This window comes from Nannobrachium achirus (genome assembly GCF_963921795.1).
Source record: "Nannobrachium achirus genome assembly, chromosome: 2".
NCBI lineage: Eukaryota > Metazoa > Chordata > Actinopteri > Myctophiformes > Myctophidae > Nannobrachium > Nannobrachium achirus.
The window spans coordinates 63,111,233-63,124,635 of record NC_137811.1 but is presented as its reverse complement, the minus strand read 5'-3'; the positions used below and the strand labels follow the sequence as shown (position 1 = coordinate 63,124,635).

Genomic DNA, 13,403 nt, shown 5'->3' with positions numbered 1-13,403 from the left:
CTGGCTTTTGCATTAAAAAAATAAAATGAAATGATTGACTTTATTTATTACACATCTTATTTACTGAGAAGGGTATACGTGACATGGTCCCCCTTTTACAATATTTATTCTACTCGTATGGCATTACAGGACATTACATTACATTATTGTCATTGTTTTATTAATAATTACACTTAAATATGTACACCGTAGCCTACAGTCCATTTCCTTTTAATATATTGCCATATACATACATACATGCAATTACAATTTCTGAAGGAGCCATAGATCAATTAACAGTGTTTCTCAAATGGGGGTACGTGTACCCCTAGGGGTACGCAGAGGTACTGCAGGGGGTACTCAGGTAAATGCCCCCCAAACATATTATTATTCACAGTTAAAGAATTAAAAAACATTAAATTAGGAGGGGGAAAATATGTTATGTTTAATGATGATACATGGAGACATTGGTGTGAGCCTGATAGTTGCCACCCCAAATTAAATAGTACCAGGGACCTGGGATGTGCTTGAAAGTTTTATAGTTATTGACATGAAAACTGGACTGAAATGTTTTGGCCACAGTGTTGAGAATAAATCTGTTCAGTGCTCATATAGGCCTACCATTATCTATGGTTTGGTGCACCATGGAGTTTTATGAGCAAAATGTTGTCGGGTAAAGGGGGTACTTGGATTCAGAAATCAGGGAAAGGGGGTACTCAAGCCAAAAAAGATTGAGAAACACTGGATCAATAGATACCTTCATTGATCTAGAGACAGCACATATCATTTTAAGTTACAGATTCAGGCATTAGAAGTACAAGACTAATTCATAGGAAGAGTTAACATCACAGTTATTGGCCAGTAATAATAGTCTAATGTAATTGATAGACTTTACTCAATTATGATCAGACAGAGGAAGCGTTACATCAGGATCAGAGTGTTCTTTAACATTTCCCATCCCATTGTAGAAAGAGAGCAAGAAAGAAGAGAAATAAATTAACAAAATAATAAACATGTTTAGATTCTGCTGCCTTGACCGGAAAAGGAATAGTAAAGGCGGGGGGAGGAGTTTATTTGGAGCCAAAGAGACGCTGCTGGTCGTTGTTAACATTTGGGACTGAGATTGAGAAACGCAGTAACTTGTTGTTTACACTGAATTATTCAAAGGAGGTGAGGTAAACATCCCAGGATGCCGGGCGAGCAACAAACGATAACTCCTAGCCAAGGTGTTTTGCAGGCATTGCTGACATGAATGAACTAGTGCTGTTTTAGTCCACTGTAGCTCGCTAGCTGTGCTAGTCGCAGTTAGCGAGCTGGCTAACATTAAGTTATAACACAGAACACCGAAATGTGTGACCTATAGAATTTGGTGACTCCGGAGATCACTAGTGAAAAAGATTTGTTTTGCATTGATGGATGGTGGGGATGACTGTAGTCTGGTACGTGGAATCATTATGGCCCTGGATCAATGACAGTCTCTTGTATCAAGGCTAGTCGTAATATTGTTTTATTCAGATTCGGTTGGGAAATCAAAAGTCAATGTAAAACGGCGAAGGTGCAGATCGTATGCCGTTCCCCCTTAGAAAATGTACTTTTCACTGAAGAGGGAGAAAGGGAAAAAATGGAGTCATCATATTCGATGGGACACCGATTTCGGTGTAACATTTGCTGCTAAATAGAGCATCACACTGTTGCACTCCTGCTGTTGTCACAAAATGATCTCAACATGCACATAACAATTCCATACAGCGCTTATTGTTTAGCAACGGTAACACATTGTCAATGTGTATTTTGAACGCATTTGTTTAGTCTTTAGCTGTTTTTCTTTTATAATAGCGTGGTTGTTAGCCATAGCTCCATCATTATTTTTTTACTCGCCTGTGTTTTTGTCCCTCCCCCATTCTGCCCTTTCCCTCACTTTCATCGATCATGTTGACAGTCAGTCTGAATGAAATTGCCATCATAGAGTCAAGCTGAGACACTGTCTGACAGTGTCAGGGATTGCGGATGCAGAGCTGTAACGTTTGAATCCTGTTGTGGTCTATTATGTCACTTATCATGGCTCAATGAAAGTGAGTCAATTTAGTTATTTATTGTGCTCAATATTTGTGTTGATTCTTCTTTGCTTAATCTGAGGAGCACACAGTCTGAGTTTTAGTCAATTATTTAATCTAGCATTATGAATGTCATGTTTATGCATGCATTATAAACTGAAGGACTAGAAAAGTGTGCTCAATTGAGCCCATGTCTACACCAGGCTTGGTTGCCTGGCAGGGGCTGTTGTGTTGTGTCTTGTCAGGGTGCTACTGTATGACATTTGTGCAACGTTATGCATTTGTGTGGTGCCTTTGGAGATGCACTCTAGTCTGGATGCACGACTCTAGGCCCCTCAACATTCATTTCCAATTGGATTGGATGTTGCATTCATAATATATTGGCATTTCTTTCCAAATGTCAAACCCATTAAGCAAACGGTTTGCAACAATGACTCATGGTATCATTTGTACCTAATTTGTCTGTGGTATCCGCGATAAGCTACATACAGACAGACAGACAGACAGACAGACACGCACTTATAGTCTAGTAGCCAGCCCATAGAGCCCCATTGTGAACCCGGACATTTTGAGTACCCTAAAGTTTTATGTTAGAAATGTTGAGTATGGGTCCCCAGCATGTAGAAACTGCCGGATGCTAACTTGTATATGTTGAGCAATTTTCATAATTAGCATTATTAGCTTTAATTAGCATAATCACCTATAATAATGGATAATATGTCAAAAACTGATTGGCTCATTTGAACAATATTGGAGTGGTTTTGGGGGTTATTGAGGATGCTGAATCCATTTCTGACACTTTCTAAATTCAAAATTGCTGTTTTAAACCGGAAATGGCCATATACCAACTTAAATTGGGATGATTTTGATAATTTTTTGTTGATTTTCCAAATGATGAAGTGACTATTTTTGCTAGGCTATTGTGGCAGTCATTGTTCTAATCATTTTGTGTGGATTGTCTATATTTGGCTTTTGAAATGCAGATAATGTATAAGCATATAAATAACCACATTTATAATTTAATTCATAATCAAAATCAACAAAAAAGTATCAAAATCATCCCAATTTAAGTTGGTATATGACCATTTACGGTTTAAAAGCGGCCATTTTGAATTTAGAAAATGTCAGAATTGCATTCAGCATCTTCAATAACCCCCAAAACCACTCCAATATTGTTCAAATCGTCCTATCATTTTTTGACATATCCATATAGGTGATTATGCTAATTAAAGCTTATTATGCAAATTGCTCAACATATACAAGTTAGCATCCGGCAGTTTCTACATGCTGGGGACCCATACTCAACATTTCTAACATAAAACTTTGGGGTACTCAAAATGTCCGGGTTCACATTTTGGCTACTAGACTATTAGGGGGGGTTTATATAACTGGTGTTTCCTTGGTGAGAGAGAAAAGGCAGAGAGGCCAGTGAGCCATCAGATTTGTCTGATTCTTGTTAGAATTTGGCCTCAGGTCTAAATTGGTTGCGGTTTGAATTGGTTGCAACAGATCATTTGTTAACTACTGCAGGCATCAGGACTGCCTGTCTTCCCCCTCATATTCATCCCAGTGTTATTGAGTTGTTATTGAATGACCCCTTGTATTGTATTAACAGAAAGTATGGAAGCAGGTGAAGACCAAAACACCAGCTCCACCACTGGGAATGCTCAGACAGGTGGGAACTCCCGACCACCCCAGATAGCCCACATGACTCTGTATGAGAGACAGGCGGTGCAGGTCAGTGTTCTGTGTGTGTGTGTGTGTGTGTGTGTGTGTGTGTGTGTGTGTGTGTGTGTGTGTGTGTGTGTGTGTGTGTGTGTGTGTGTGTGTGTGTGTGTGTGTGTGTGTGTGTGTGTGTGTGTGGTGGGTTCTCTTATTCTCTCAGCTTCAGTTGTCCATATCCCTGCATCACTGCTTCTCAACCCTTTTAATGTCAAGGGCCCCCCATTTGATATGTAATGGACTACGGACCCCCATTTTAAATTATTCTGGGACACCAATTTACACTGTAAAATCCTCCTGTGTTAATTTAACTGAGTGTACTGATGGAATGGAACTGACCTGTAAGGGTTCATTTGGTTCCATCTGGACACAGAGTTATTGAATATGGTTCAATAACTCAATATGGTTCCTGTCAATCATTTAGCTAGGAGGGGGTCCCAGACCCTACGTTGAGAACCAGTGCAGCAGAGAGTCCACTGTGAAAAATCCCTTCTTGTCAGAATCTTAATTATTCATTGAGCTATGACTAAACTGATAAGTTGATAACCCACTTTATGATGGTAGAAATGATGATCATCAACCAATATTAGTCTCAGTCATTTTGATTGATTACTATGTTATATCATGTTTGCCTGCTGTGTTGCTGTGTTTATTGTTTATTTTTGTTTTGTTTTGGGACTAAATTCTCTCTGCTGTCATTCTGTTTGTATGTTTAGGCCCTTCAGGCACTGCAGAGGCAGCCTAATGCAGCCCAATACTTCCAGCAGCTCATGCTGCAGCAGCAGATTAACAGTGCCCAGCTCCATAACCTGGCCGCTGTGCAACAGGTAATTACACATTCTTTCGTTGTGGCTGCCTGTCGGTCTGTCTGCCTTTTAAAGGACAACATCCAACTCCTGGATGTTGCAGCAAATGTCTTGGTTACACCAACAATGTTCTTGTGTAGGGCTGTCGCGATAAGGAATTTCTGCAGACGATTAATCGTCATACAAAATAACCGTGATTGACAAATATATCGTCTTTTTTTTTAAATGTTATGCCACTATGATAGTAGGCTATGAGCTTTGATAATACTCATACTGTACACCTTAATGAAGAAGAGCAATTTAATTGCTTTTCGAACATCAGTTCAGTCTTGTAAAGTAACTATTAAGTACATTTACTTGCAAACTTTAGCCCTATTTTATACCGTGGCTATTTGAAAAATAGCCGATCTACAAGCTCACAGTGTGTCGCGATGTGGAAATAGCCGATCTACAAGCTCATAACGCATCGCGATGCGTTGTGAAAATAGCCGACAACTGCAAAAATAGCTGACAACTGAAAATAGCGACAATAGCCGATAATGTTTATCACAATCCAACATCTATACTCTAGTCGCCATCTGTGTGTGATCATCATCATCATCCCCTCCACAGCAGCGTAGCAGCGCTAAGCTAAACTGCAGTAAAGGCATTGACTCCAGTCCTCTGTGTTGAAACCCGGGATGTGTCTGTTCAGACCGTCTGGAAAAAGTAATTGATCGGATGAAACAAACTTTTTAAGCATGTTTAGTTAGCCAGCCAGCCAGCCTGCCTGTGTGACTGCAGTGCTTGCCGTGCTGCTGTTGACTGACTGAGGAGGAGCGGGGACGCACATGCGTTCAACAAAGAGGAGGAGGCGCATTCAAGAATGCAAGTGTTGACCTGAGGTTTAAGAATGGTTTTATTCAACCGCGGTGGAGGAAACCGTGACGGCGGTGATCGACACCCTGTGATGGCACCGAAGCCACTACTGATGGATATGGCTTCTCTTAAAACTGTGGTGAGCGAGGCTATGGCGGCGGGGTTGGCCACAATCCAATCAGAACTTAAAAAAGACCTTTCTGAATTCCGAAAATGCCTTGGAGAAGATATTAAAAAACAAATGGAGGAATTTAGAACGGAAATAAACAGAAAGGTACAGGATTCTACAGACAAGCTGGATGGAGCAGTGAAAAGAATGGGGGAAATGGAGGAAAGCTTTGCCACCATGGAAGAATGGGACATTGGAGTTAAAGACACCCTCATTCAGATGCTCTCTAACCAGCAAGAATTGGAGGACAAACTGACTGCAATGGAAGGATATTCACGTAGAAATAACATAAGAATTTATTCAATTCCAGAGGGCGCAGAAGCGAATTCCACAGTCACATTCATAGAAAATCTGATAAAGACTGAACTGGGGGATATAAACCTGGTACAGGACCAGAACTTTGGAATAGAACGGGCTCATAGAGTTGGGCCAAAGCCGCCTGCGACCGCTCCACCGCGCTCCATATTGGTCAAGTTCCTTCAGTTTCCAGTGAAAGAGGAAATACTTATTACAGCCTGGAAGAAGAAACCCTGTGTTCAAGGTAAACGGGTCTATTTCGATAACGACTACCCGGAAGCTGTACAAAAAAAGAGAATGGAATATGCTCCAGTCAAAAAAGCTCTCCTGAATAAGAAAATACGCTTCAGAACCCCGATGACTAAAATACGAGTTGAATTGGAGAAGGGCGTGTACACAACATACGACAGTGCAGCACAAGCAACTGAAGACCTCAGAAGCAAGGGATTCACCGTGGAGAACTTCACCCCAAGGAACAAGAAGAAGAAGAAGGGTATGACAGCGGAAAAGCTTGCTGAGCTTCTACCATGGAAAATGGTGAGGGCCCAGCACACTGGAGCCAAGGATCTGTTCCAGCAGCAGATTCGGGAGAGGCTGAGTGAATATCGCAGGAAGGAGCCTGGAGAAGAGGGAGCAACGCAAGACTAAGAGGAGGGGTGAGCGCCTTAACCCCCGGTCAAATGGAACTCGAGGTGTGTTATAGATAACTATGCAAATAACAGTATCCTTTAAATACGTTTAAAAGTTTTAGATAATGGCTGGTGCTTTGGTAATGTTTGAGCCACACATCTGTTTTTGTTTCTTTCTGCTTACGAGGGGCCCCATTTAGTGGCTAGCACCCCTCATTACGGAAGGCCTTCTTTGATGCCTTCACCTGTATTAGGAACTTTTGTGTTATTGTTGTTTTTTATTGTCTTATTTTCTTTTTCTTACTACTTGTTGAGGTCTGGGATGTTGCGGGTACAGTGTCAACCTTTTGTTATGTGGGATGTTGTCATGGTCTGGAATGATACAGGTCTGGGATTTACACTATCTGCTCACTGGTGGGTGCTGAATTATGGCATACAGGGCTTAAAAAAGAAAGAAAAACATGCAATACCAACACTATAATTTATTATCCCTAAATGTAAATGGGTTAAATAGCCCAATCAAGAGGAGTAAAATGATTGCAAAAATAAAAAAGGAGAAGATTAATATTGCATTCTGGCAGGAAACCCACCTGTCCGATATAGAGCACGAAAAGCTTAAAAAAATGGGCTTTAAAAATACCTTCTTCTCCTCATATAAAAATGGTAAAAAGAGAGGTGTTGCCATTTTGATTTCTAACGCAATTCGATTTGAATTCATATCCAAAATAATTGATAAGGAGGGTAGATATGTCTTATTAAAGGGGAAAATTGATCATAAAGAGGTGACACTATTTAATGTCTATGCCCCACCAGGGAGTGATATGTCTTTCTTTAGGAAAATATTTAATTTGGTTGCTTCAGAGACATATGGTACCTTGATTTTGGCAGGGGATTTAAATATCTTACGTCATTCTCAGGACTCCAGTAACAAGCAGAGACGTAGAACTCCTATAGAGAAACGTATTAATAAATCTTTAATGGACCTGGGACTGATGGATGTGTGGCGCGCTATGCATGGATCGGCCCCAGGATACACTTTCTTTAGCGCAAGACATTCAGTACATTCAAGGTTAGATTATATCTTTACATATAGTGGGGATCTACACAGATTGAAGGAATGTAAAGTGGGTCAAAGAGATCTATCTGATCATTCGGGGGTCTACCTGACCTTTCATTTAGATAGTAGAATAAGGAAAACATTATGGAGAATGAATACTAGCCTTTTGAATAGCACTGCTTTTAAGGAAGAAATGGAATCGGAGTTGACCGCCTATATACAAGTTAATGATAATGGAGAGGTCAACCCTGGTATATTATGGGATGCGGCCAAAGCAGTTATCAGAGGAAAGATTATAGCCCGAACAGCCATGATAAAAAAGATTAAAGCACAACAACTATTAAAACTACAAGAACAGCTAAGGGAATTGGAACAAACACACATAAAAAACAAAGAACCTGCTATAATACAGCAAATCAGAAATACTAAACAAGAAATTGATAAAATAATGAGCGAAGAAGTGGAGAAAAACCTAAGATTTATGAAACAAAAATATTATGAAGCTGGACCCAAAGCAGCAAGGTTATTAGCCTGGAGGCTCAGAAAACAACAGGCCGAAAACACTATATATAAAATCAGGGATCCAACCACGAAAGAGATTGTTAGTAATATGGATGCCATACAGAAGGCATTTGAAACACATTTTAAATCACTGTACTCCCAACCTGATCTAGCAGACAAGCAAACAATTGTAACATTTCTGGAATCATTAGATCTCCCCTCGATTGGCACAATAATGAACAAAAAACTAATTGCCCCAATAACACAAGAGGAAATAGATGAAGCCATCTCTAGTTTGAATTCTAATAAGTCTCCAGGGACCGATGGCTTCGGCAGCGAATGGTACAAAGCTATGAGAGAGCAACTACTCCCCCTGTTGGGGAAATGCTTCAACTACGTATTGAAAAATGATTTCATTCCTCCTTCATGGAATGAGGCCTTTATATCTGTTATTCATAAAGAGGGAAGAGATAGGATGGAGTGTGGGAATTATAGGCCCATAAGTGTTCTAAACACAGACTATAAGCTATATACATCCATCTTAACAAAAAGGTTGGGAGAGACAATGGATTTTCTCATAGACGAGGACCAGAGTGGATTTTTGAAAAATCGTCAGACTCAAGATAATATAAGGAGGACCTTGCACGTCATAGAGCAGATTAATAAGGACAAGACTAGTGCTATTGCCATCAGCCTGGACGCCCGTTGTGCCTTTGATTGTCTATCTTGGGAATTTCTATATTTAGTGATGCATAGATTTGGTTTCTGTGAGAGTTTTATAAAACGTATCCAATCAATCTACTCTGCTCCCACGGCAAGAATTAAGATAAACGGTAGTCTTTCGGACGCTATAGCGCTTGAACGTGGGTCCAGACAGGGCTGCCCAGCTTCACCCTATCTCTTCAATTTATTCATCGAACCTTTGGCCCAAGCAATTAGACAGGAGACACAATTAAAGGGGATACATATAGGAGGAGAGGAGTATAAGGTCGGCATGTTTGCGGACGATGTGATTGTCACAATTATGGACCCAGGATCAGGACTACCCATATTGATGGAAATGTTGGAAACATATGGGTCCTACTCTGGATATGTTCTCAATGTAAACAAAACTCAGGTCTTGACATTCAACTACAACCCTACACAAGAATTCATTACAAAATATAAATTTAATTGGTATTTACCCCATATTAAATACCTAGGTGTTAACCTACCCAAAGATCTATCTCAACTGTATGATGTTAACTACAAGGGTGCAACTAGAAAAATGTATGATGACTTAGACAGATGGAGCATGCTTCCTCTGGATTTAGGGGATAGAATAAGATCAGTTAAAATGGTAATCCTACCCAGACTGTTATACCTCTTTTTGTCATTACCAGTAGAAATACCCATGAAACAATTCAGAGAATGGAACAAACACATTTCACGTTTTATTTGGGACAACAAAAGACCTCGGGTTAGATTTTCTACCTTACAACTGCCCCGGGAGAAGGGGGGCATGTCTCTTCCATCTTTAAGGGACTATTATTTATCAGCACAGTTGAGACCCCTTGTATACTGGTGTAACCCATCATATGTTGCCAAATGGAAACGTATAGAACTATCTTTAATGGATAAGCCAATACAGTCATTATTGGGTTGCATTGACGGAGGGAAGGGAATGCCTTTAACATCAAGTCAATGGGTAAATCTATCACTTAAAATTTGGTTTGAGGTGATAAGATGTTTCCAACTTCAGAGGGAAGCTAAGCTTCTAAGCTGGCCGGCATATGATCCTGACTATATGCCATCACTGCTAGACAGTAGATATAGACAATGGGTCCGCCTTGGTATCACTTCCATATGCACAATAATGAAAAAAGGGGATATTGACAGCTTTGAAAAACTAAGTCAGAAATATGGACTGGTCAAACAAGATTTTTATAGATACTTGCAGTTGAGGGATTTTTTCGGCAAAGAAATAAAAAGGTCTAAAGAAGAGATTACACCAACTATAATTAAGGTATTCATTGAAGCCTATGACTCAAAGAGTATGAGGGGTCTTGTAAGCAAATTGTATAATGGTATAATGTCATTGAAAAAAGATTCTACAATGTATATAAAACAACGATGGGAAAAAGAAATGGACATTGTGATAAGTGATGATGTATGGTTGGAAACATGGACAATACAATCAACAACAACCAACTCTTTATCTTGGAGAGACTTCAGTTGGAAAAATCAAATCCGCTTCTTTATAACGCCTAAGCAGAAGTCCAAGCAAACAGGCAACCAATTGGACTGCTGGAGGGACTGTGGAGAAACAGCTGTAGATCATGCGCACATCTTTTGGTCTTGCCCTGTGATACAACCCTTCTGGACAGAAATAACAACATTGGTTTCGAAAATAATGGGCTTCAATATCAGCGATACATTTGAGTTCTTGTATCTTGGACAATTTCCAGATGAACTGAGTCAGGACGATTCATACTTACTCAAGATACTACTTGTGGCAAGTAAAAAAGCCATAACTAAGAATTGGTTACAGAAAAAATGCCCTACTATAGACCTATATGTTAACATTGTGAAACAATTGCATCTTATGGAACAAATGACCTACTCTCTGAGACTCCAAAAGGAGGCAGGAGAAAGGAAATGGGAGAAATGGTTAAGACATTTGGGTGAAGCAACTGATTCTTTATGAAGGTTGATGATATCCTACATGTTACTAATCTTATAAATATAACTACATGACAACTGTGCCGGGCGTCCCATGACCTCTTATATTTTATTATTGTTTTCTTTTATTGTATTTTATTGTATTTTTATTTATGTATCTTATTTTTGATCTACTTTTATATCTGTCTTGCTTATTGTCTTATTGTTTATATTGGTGAAAAATGTAAAATTATTGAGAAATAAAGAGTTTAAAAAAAAAAAAAGAATGGTTTTATTGTCAAAACCCACTACTTTTTTTATTAAATTGGATAATTGACGATAATCGCGAATATGAAAAATAATCGGGAATATGAAAAGTATTCGCGAATAGACGATTATGTATTCATCGAGACTGCCCTATTCTTGTGAAGCACTTTTCTTGTTGTTGCTGAAGATTGCAGTGTAGCCTTTCCAAAGTCGGTGCTGGGGTCCCAAATGGCAGTCATAATAGTCATTCAGCTTGGTGCTCGTGGTGGTGACAATGGTGATCTAGGGACACTGGGAAAGATAGGGGGAAAAAAGAACAAATCCCAAGCATTCAAAAAACATCAGGAGGAGGAATATAAAAAAAAGAAAAAACAACAAGAATGAAGTTAACGGTTACAGTCCTACTATTTGTCACATACATTGCTGTATCTGAAATTTGTTCTCCACATTTGACCCATCTCTTGGAGTGGTGAGCCGCAGCAGTGCCCTGCTCGGGAATCGGTCGTGGTGATACCCCCCAATCCAACCCTTGTGCCAAGCAGGGAGGCATTGGGTCCCATTTTTGGGTATTTTTCTGTGTTTTTAGTCCCAGTCTTTGGTATGACTTGACCGGGGATCGAACCCCAACCTCCCAGGCTCAGGACGGACACTCTAACCACAAGGCCACTGAGCTGGTCAATACAACAAGAAAAAACAAATATCTTATTGGGAAACACTTGTAAATGAGTGCTTGCTCTCAATTGTATTCCCGAGTTTAAATAAAGGTAACAAACACTATCAGGTTTTAAAAGCATGCACAGCTGTTCAGAACCTCTCACCTGGAGGGAACAACAGCTGTTTGAGTCTGATAACTGTAGTTTTCTTTATTTCCGTAGGACTTACCTTTTGTTAGTCTTCTTAATTGTATTCTTTTAAAACGCTGTATCGCGGGTGCCTGGTGTAAAAGCCCCGCAAGCAGCCCTTAGGGTTCATTCTGCAGTCTTCATTTATGAGCAATCTGTGCGTGTGCAAATTTGTCATTTTGGCCTGAGGGTGGTGCTAGAGGAAAGGTCATGGTGTCTCTCAAATAGTTGGGATTAATCTTCCAGGTAGCACGAATGCACCCAGCAAGTTAAATGGATTTCAATTTTGAGATATTTTGAGTGCACCCACGGGTGGTGCCAGCGGAAAGGCCAGGGCCAGGGGTCACCAGAATCTGTAGGCATCATCCGCTGAGGGGAATGAAAGTACACTGCAACCCAGCCAGTAGACGGACATCGCACATCCTTGCTTAGAGCCTTGCCACTGGGCTAAAAATGCCATGGATAATATGTTTTTTCCTTTTTGGGTTTCTTGTTCCTTCTACACAGTAATATTCATACTGCATTCTTCCTAAATAAATAATTTGCAATGGATCATTTACAAACAATAATCCAGGAGTAAGAAGGTAGAAAGGTAAACACTATTCAATGATGTCCAATGATCCCATGATCCTTCTCTTCCCTCTCCCCCCCATCCAGGCCACCCTTGCTGCTAGTCGACAGTCTAACTCTCCCAGTAACAGTGTGTCCCAAGCCACCACCACGGTACAGTTTACTGCTGAACATTCTCCAAAATGGCTTTCCCATTTACTCTCTAGATTTCTCTTCTCTGGAAAAAAATTAATGATGGAATCCTGAAAATGAGTTACAATTCAAAGCCAGGATATTGTATTGTTATTCTGAGTTTTTGTTTTTCCCTTGTCTCTCAGGTCAACCTAAGCACCACCTCTGGGGGAGGAACTATGACCAATCCCCGCCCTCTTGGTCCAGCCACTGCAACCACAACAGCCCTCAACCAATCAGTGCTGCTGGGTGGGAATTCAGCAGGACAGGGGCAGATGTATCTTAGGGTGAGTTAAACACTGAAGCTCTATTTCACACGCACAGCGAAGTAGCTTGTGTACAAGCTCGTATTGCACGGCATTGCAACGCAATGCCTCACATTGGGAGCTTAATATAGATGATATGAAACCTACAGTATATGACACTTAATTGAAACCTAAGCTGCATAACAAAGCCAAAGGGCAGAAATAACATGCATCATCGTGATGAAATTCAGAAAGGTTGTGACAAGTTGACGTCTTGTCAAGCCAAAGGTCATGCACAAAATCATCATGTTTTATTTTGCCTTAACTGCTATTTGCCTTTTCAGGCAGTGCTGTCTGAGAATGATTTAACTATTTTTGATGACCCCTCCCCCCAGGTCAACCGCTCTCTCAGGGCCCCCCTCGCCTCCCAGCTCATCTTTATGCCTGGTGGTACGGCAACAGCTACCGTAGCAACAGTCGCCCAGCAACAGCCCCAGCAACAACAGCAGCAGCAACCTCAACAGGAAGTCCCTCCTACCTCTGCCAGTACCCAGTCAGACAATGATCAGGTTGGAACTCTTCATAGGCCTACACTA

At 40.4% G+C, this 13,403-nt stretch overlaps 1 protein-coding gene across 2 annotated transcripts in view; it reads left to right on the top strand.

Moving 5' to 3' along the window:
• The first annotated feature begins 1,068 nt into the window (after window positions 1–1,068).
• phc1 (polyhomeotic homolog 1) overlaps window positions 1,069–13,403 on the top strand; it is a 29,903-nt gene continuing 17,568 nt past the window's right edge. For both annotated transcript variants that reach the window (XM_080737713.1, XM_080737714.1), the window contains exons 1-6: window positions 1,069–1,205; window positions 3,649–3,770; window positions 4,472–4,582; window positions 12,479–12,544; window positions 12,709–12,849; window positions 13,203–13,376. In XM_080737713.1, the coding sequence (XP_080593839.1) occupies window positions 1,169–1,205; window positions 3,649–3,770; window positions 4,472–4,582; window positions 12,479–12,544; window positions 12,709–12,849; window positions 13,203–13,376 (651 nt within the window). In that variant the 5' untranslated portion in view covers window positions 1,069–1,168. The remainder of the gene's footprint in view (window positions 1,206–3,648; window positions 3,771–4,471; window positions 4,583–12,478; window positions 12,545–12,708; window positions 12,850–13,202; window positions 13,377–13,403) is intronic.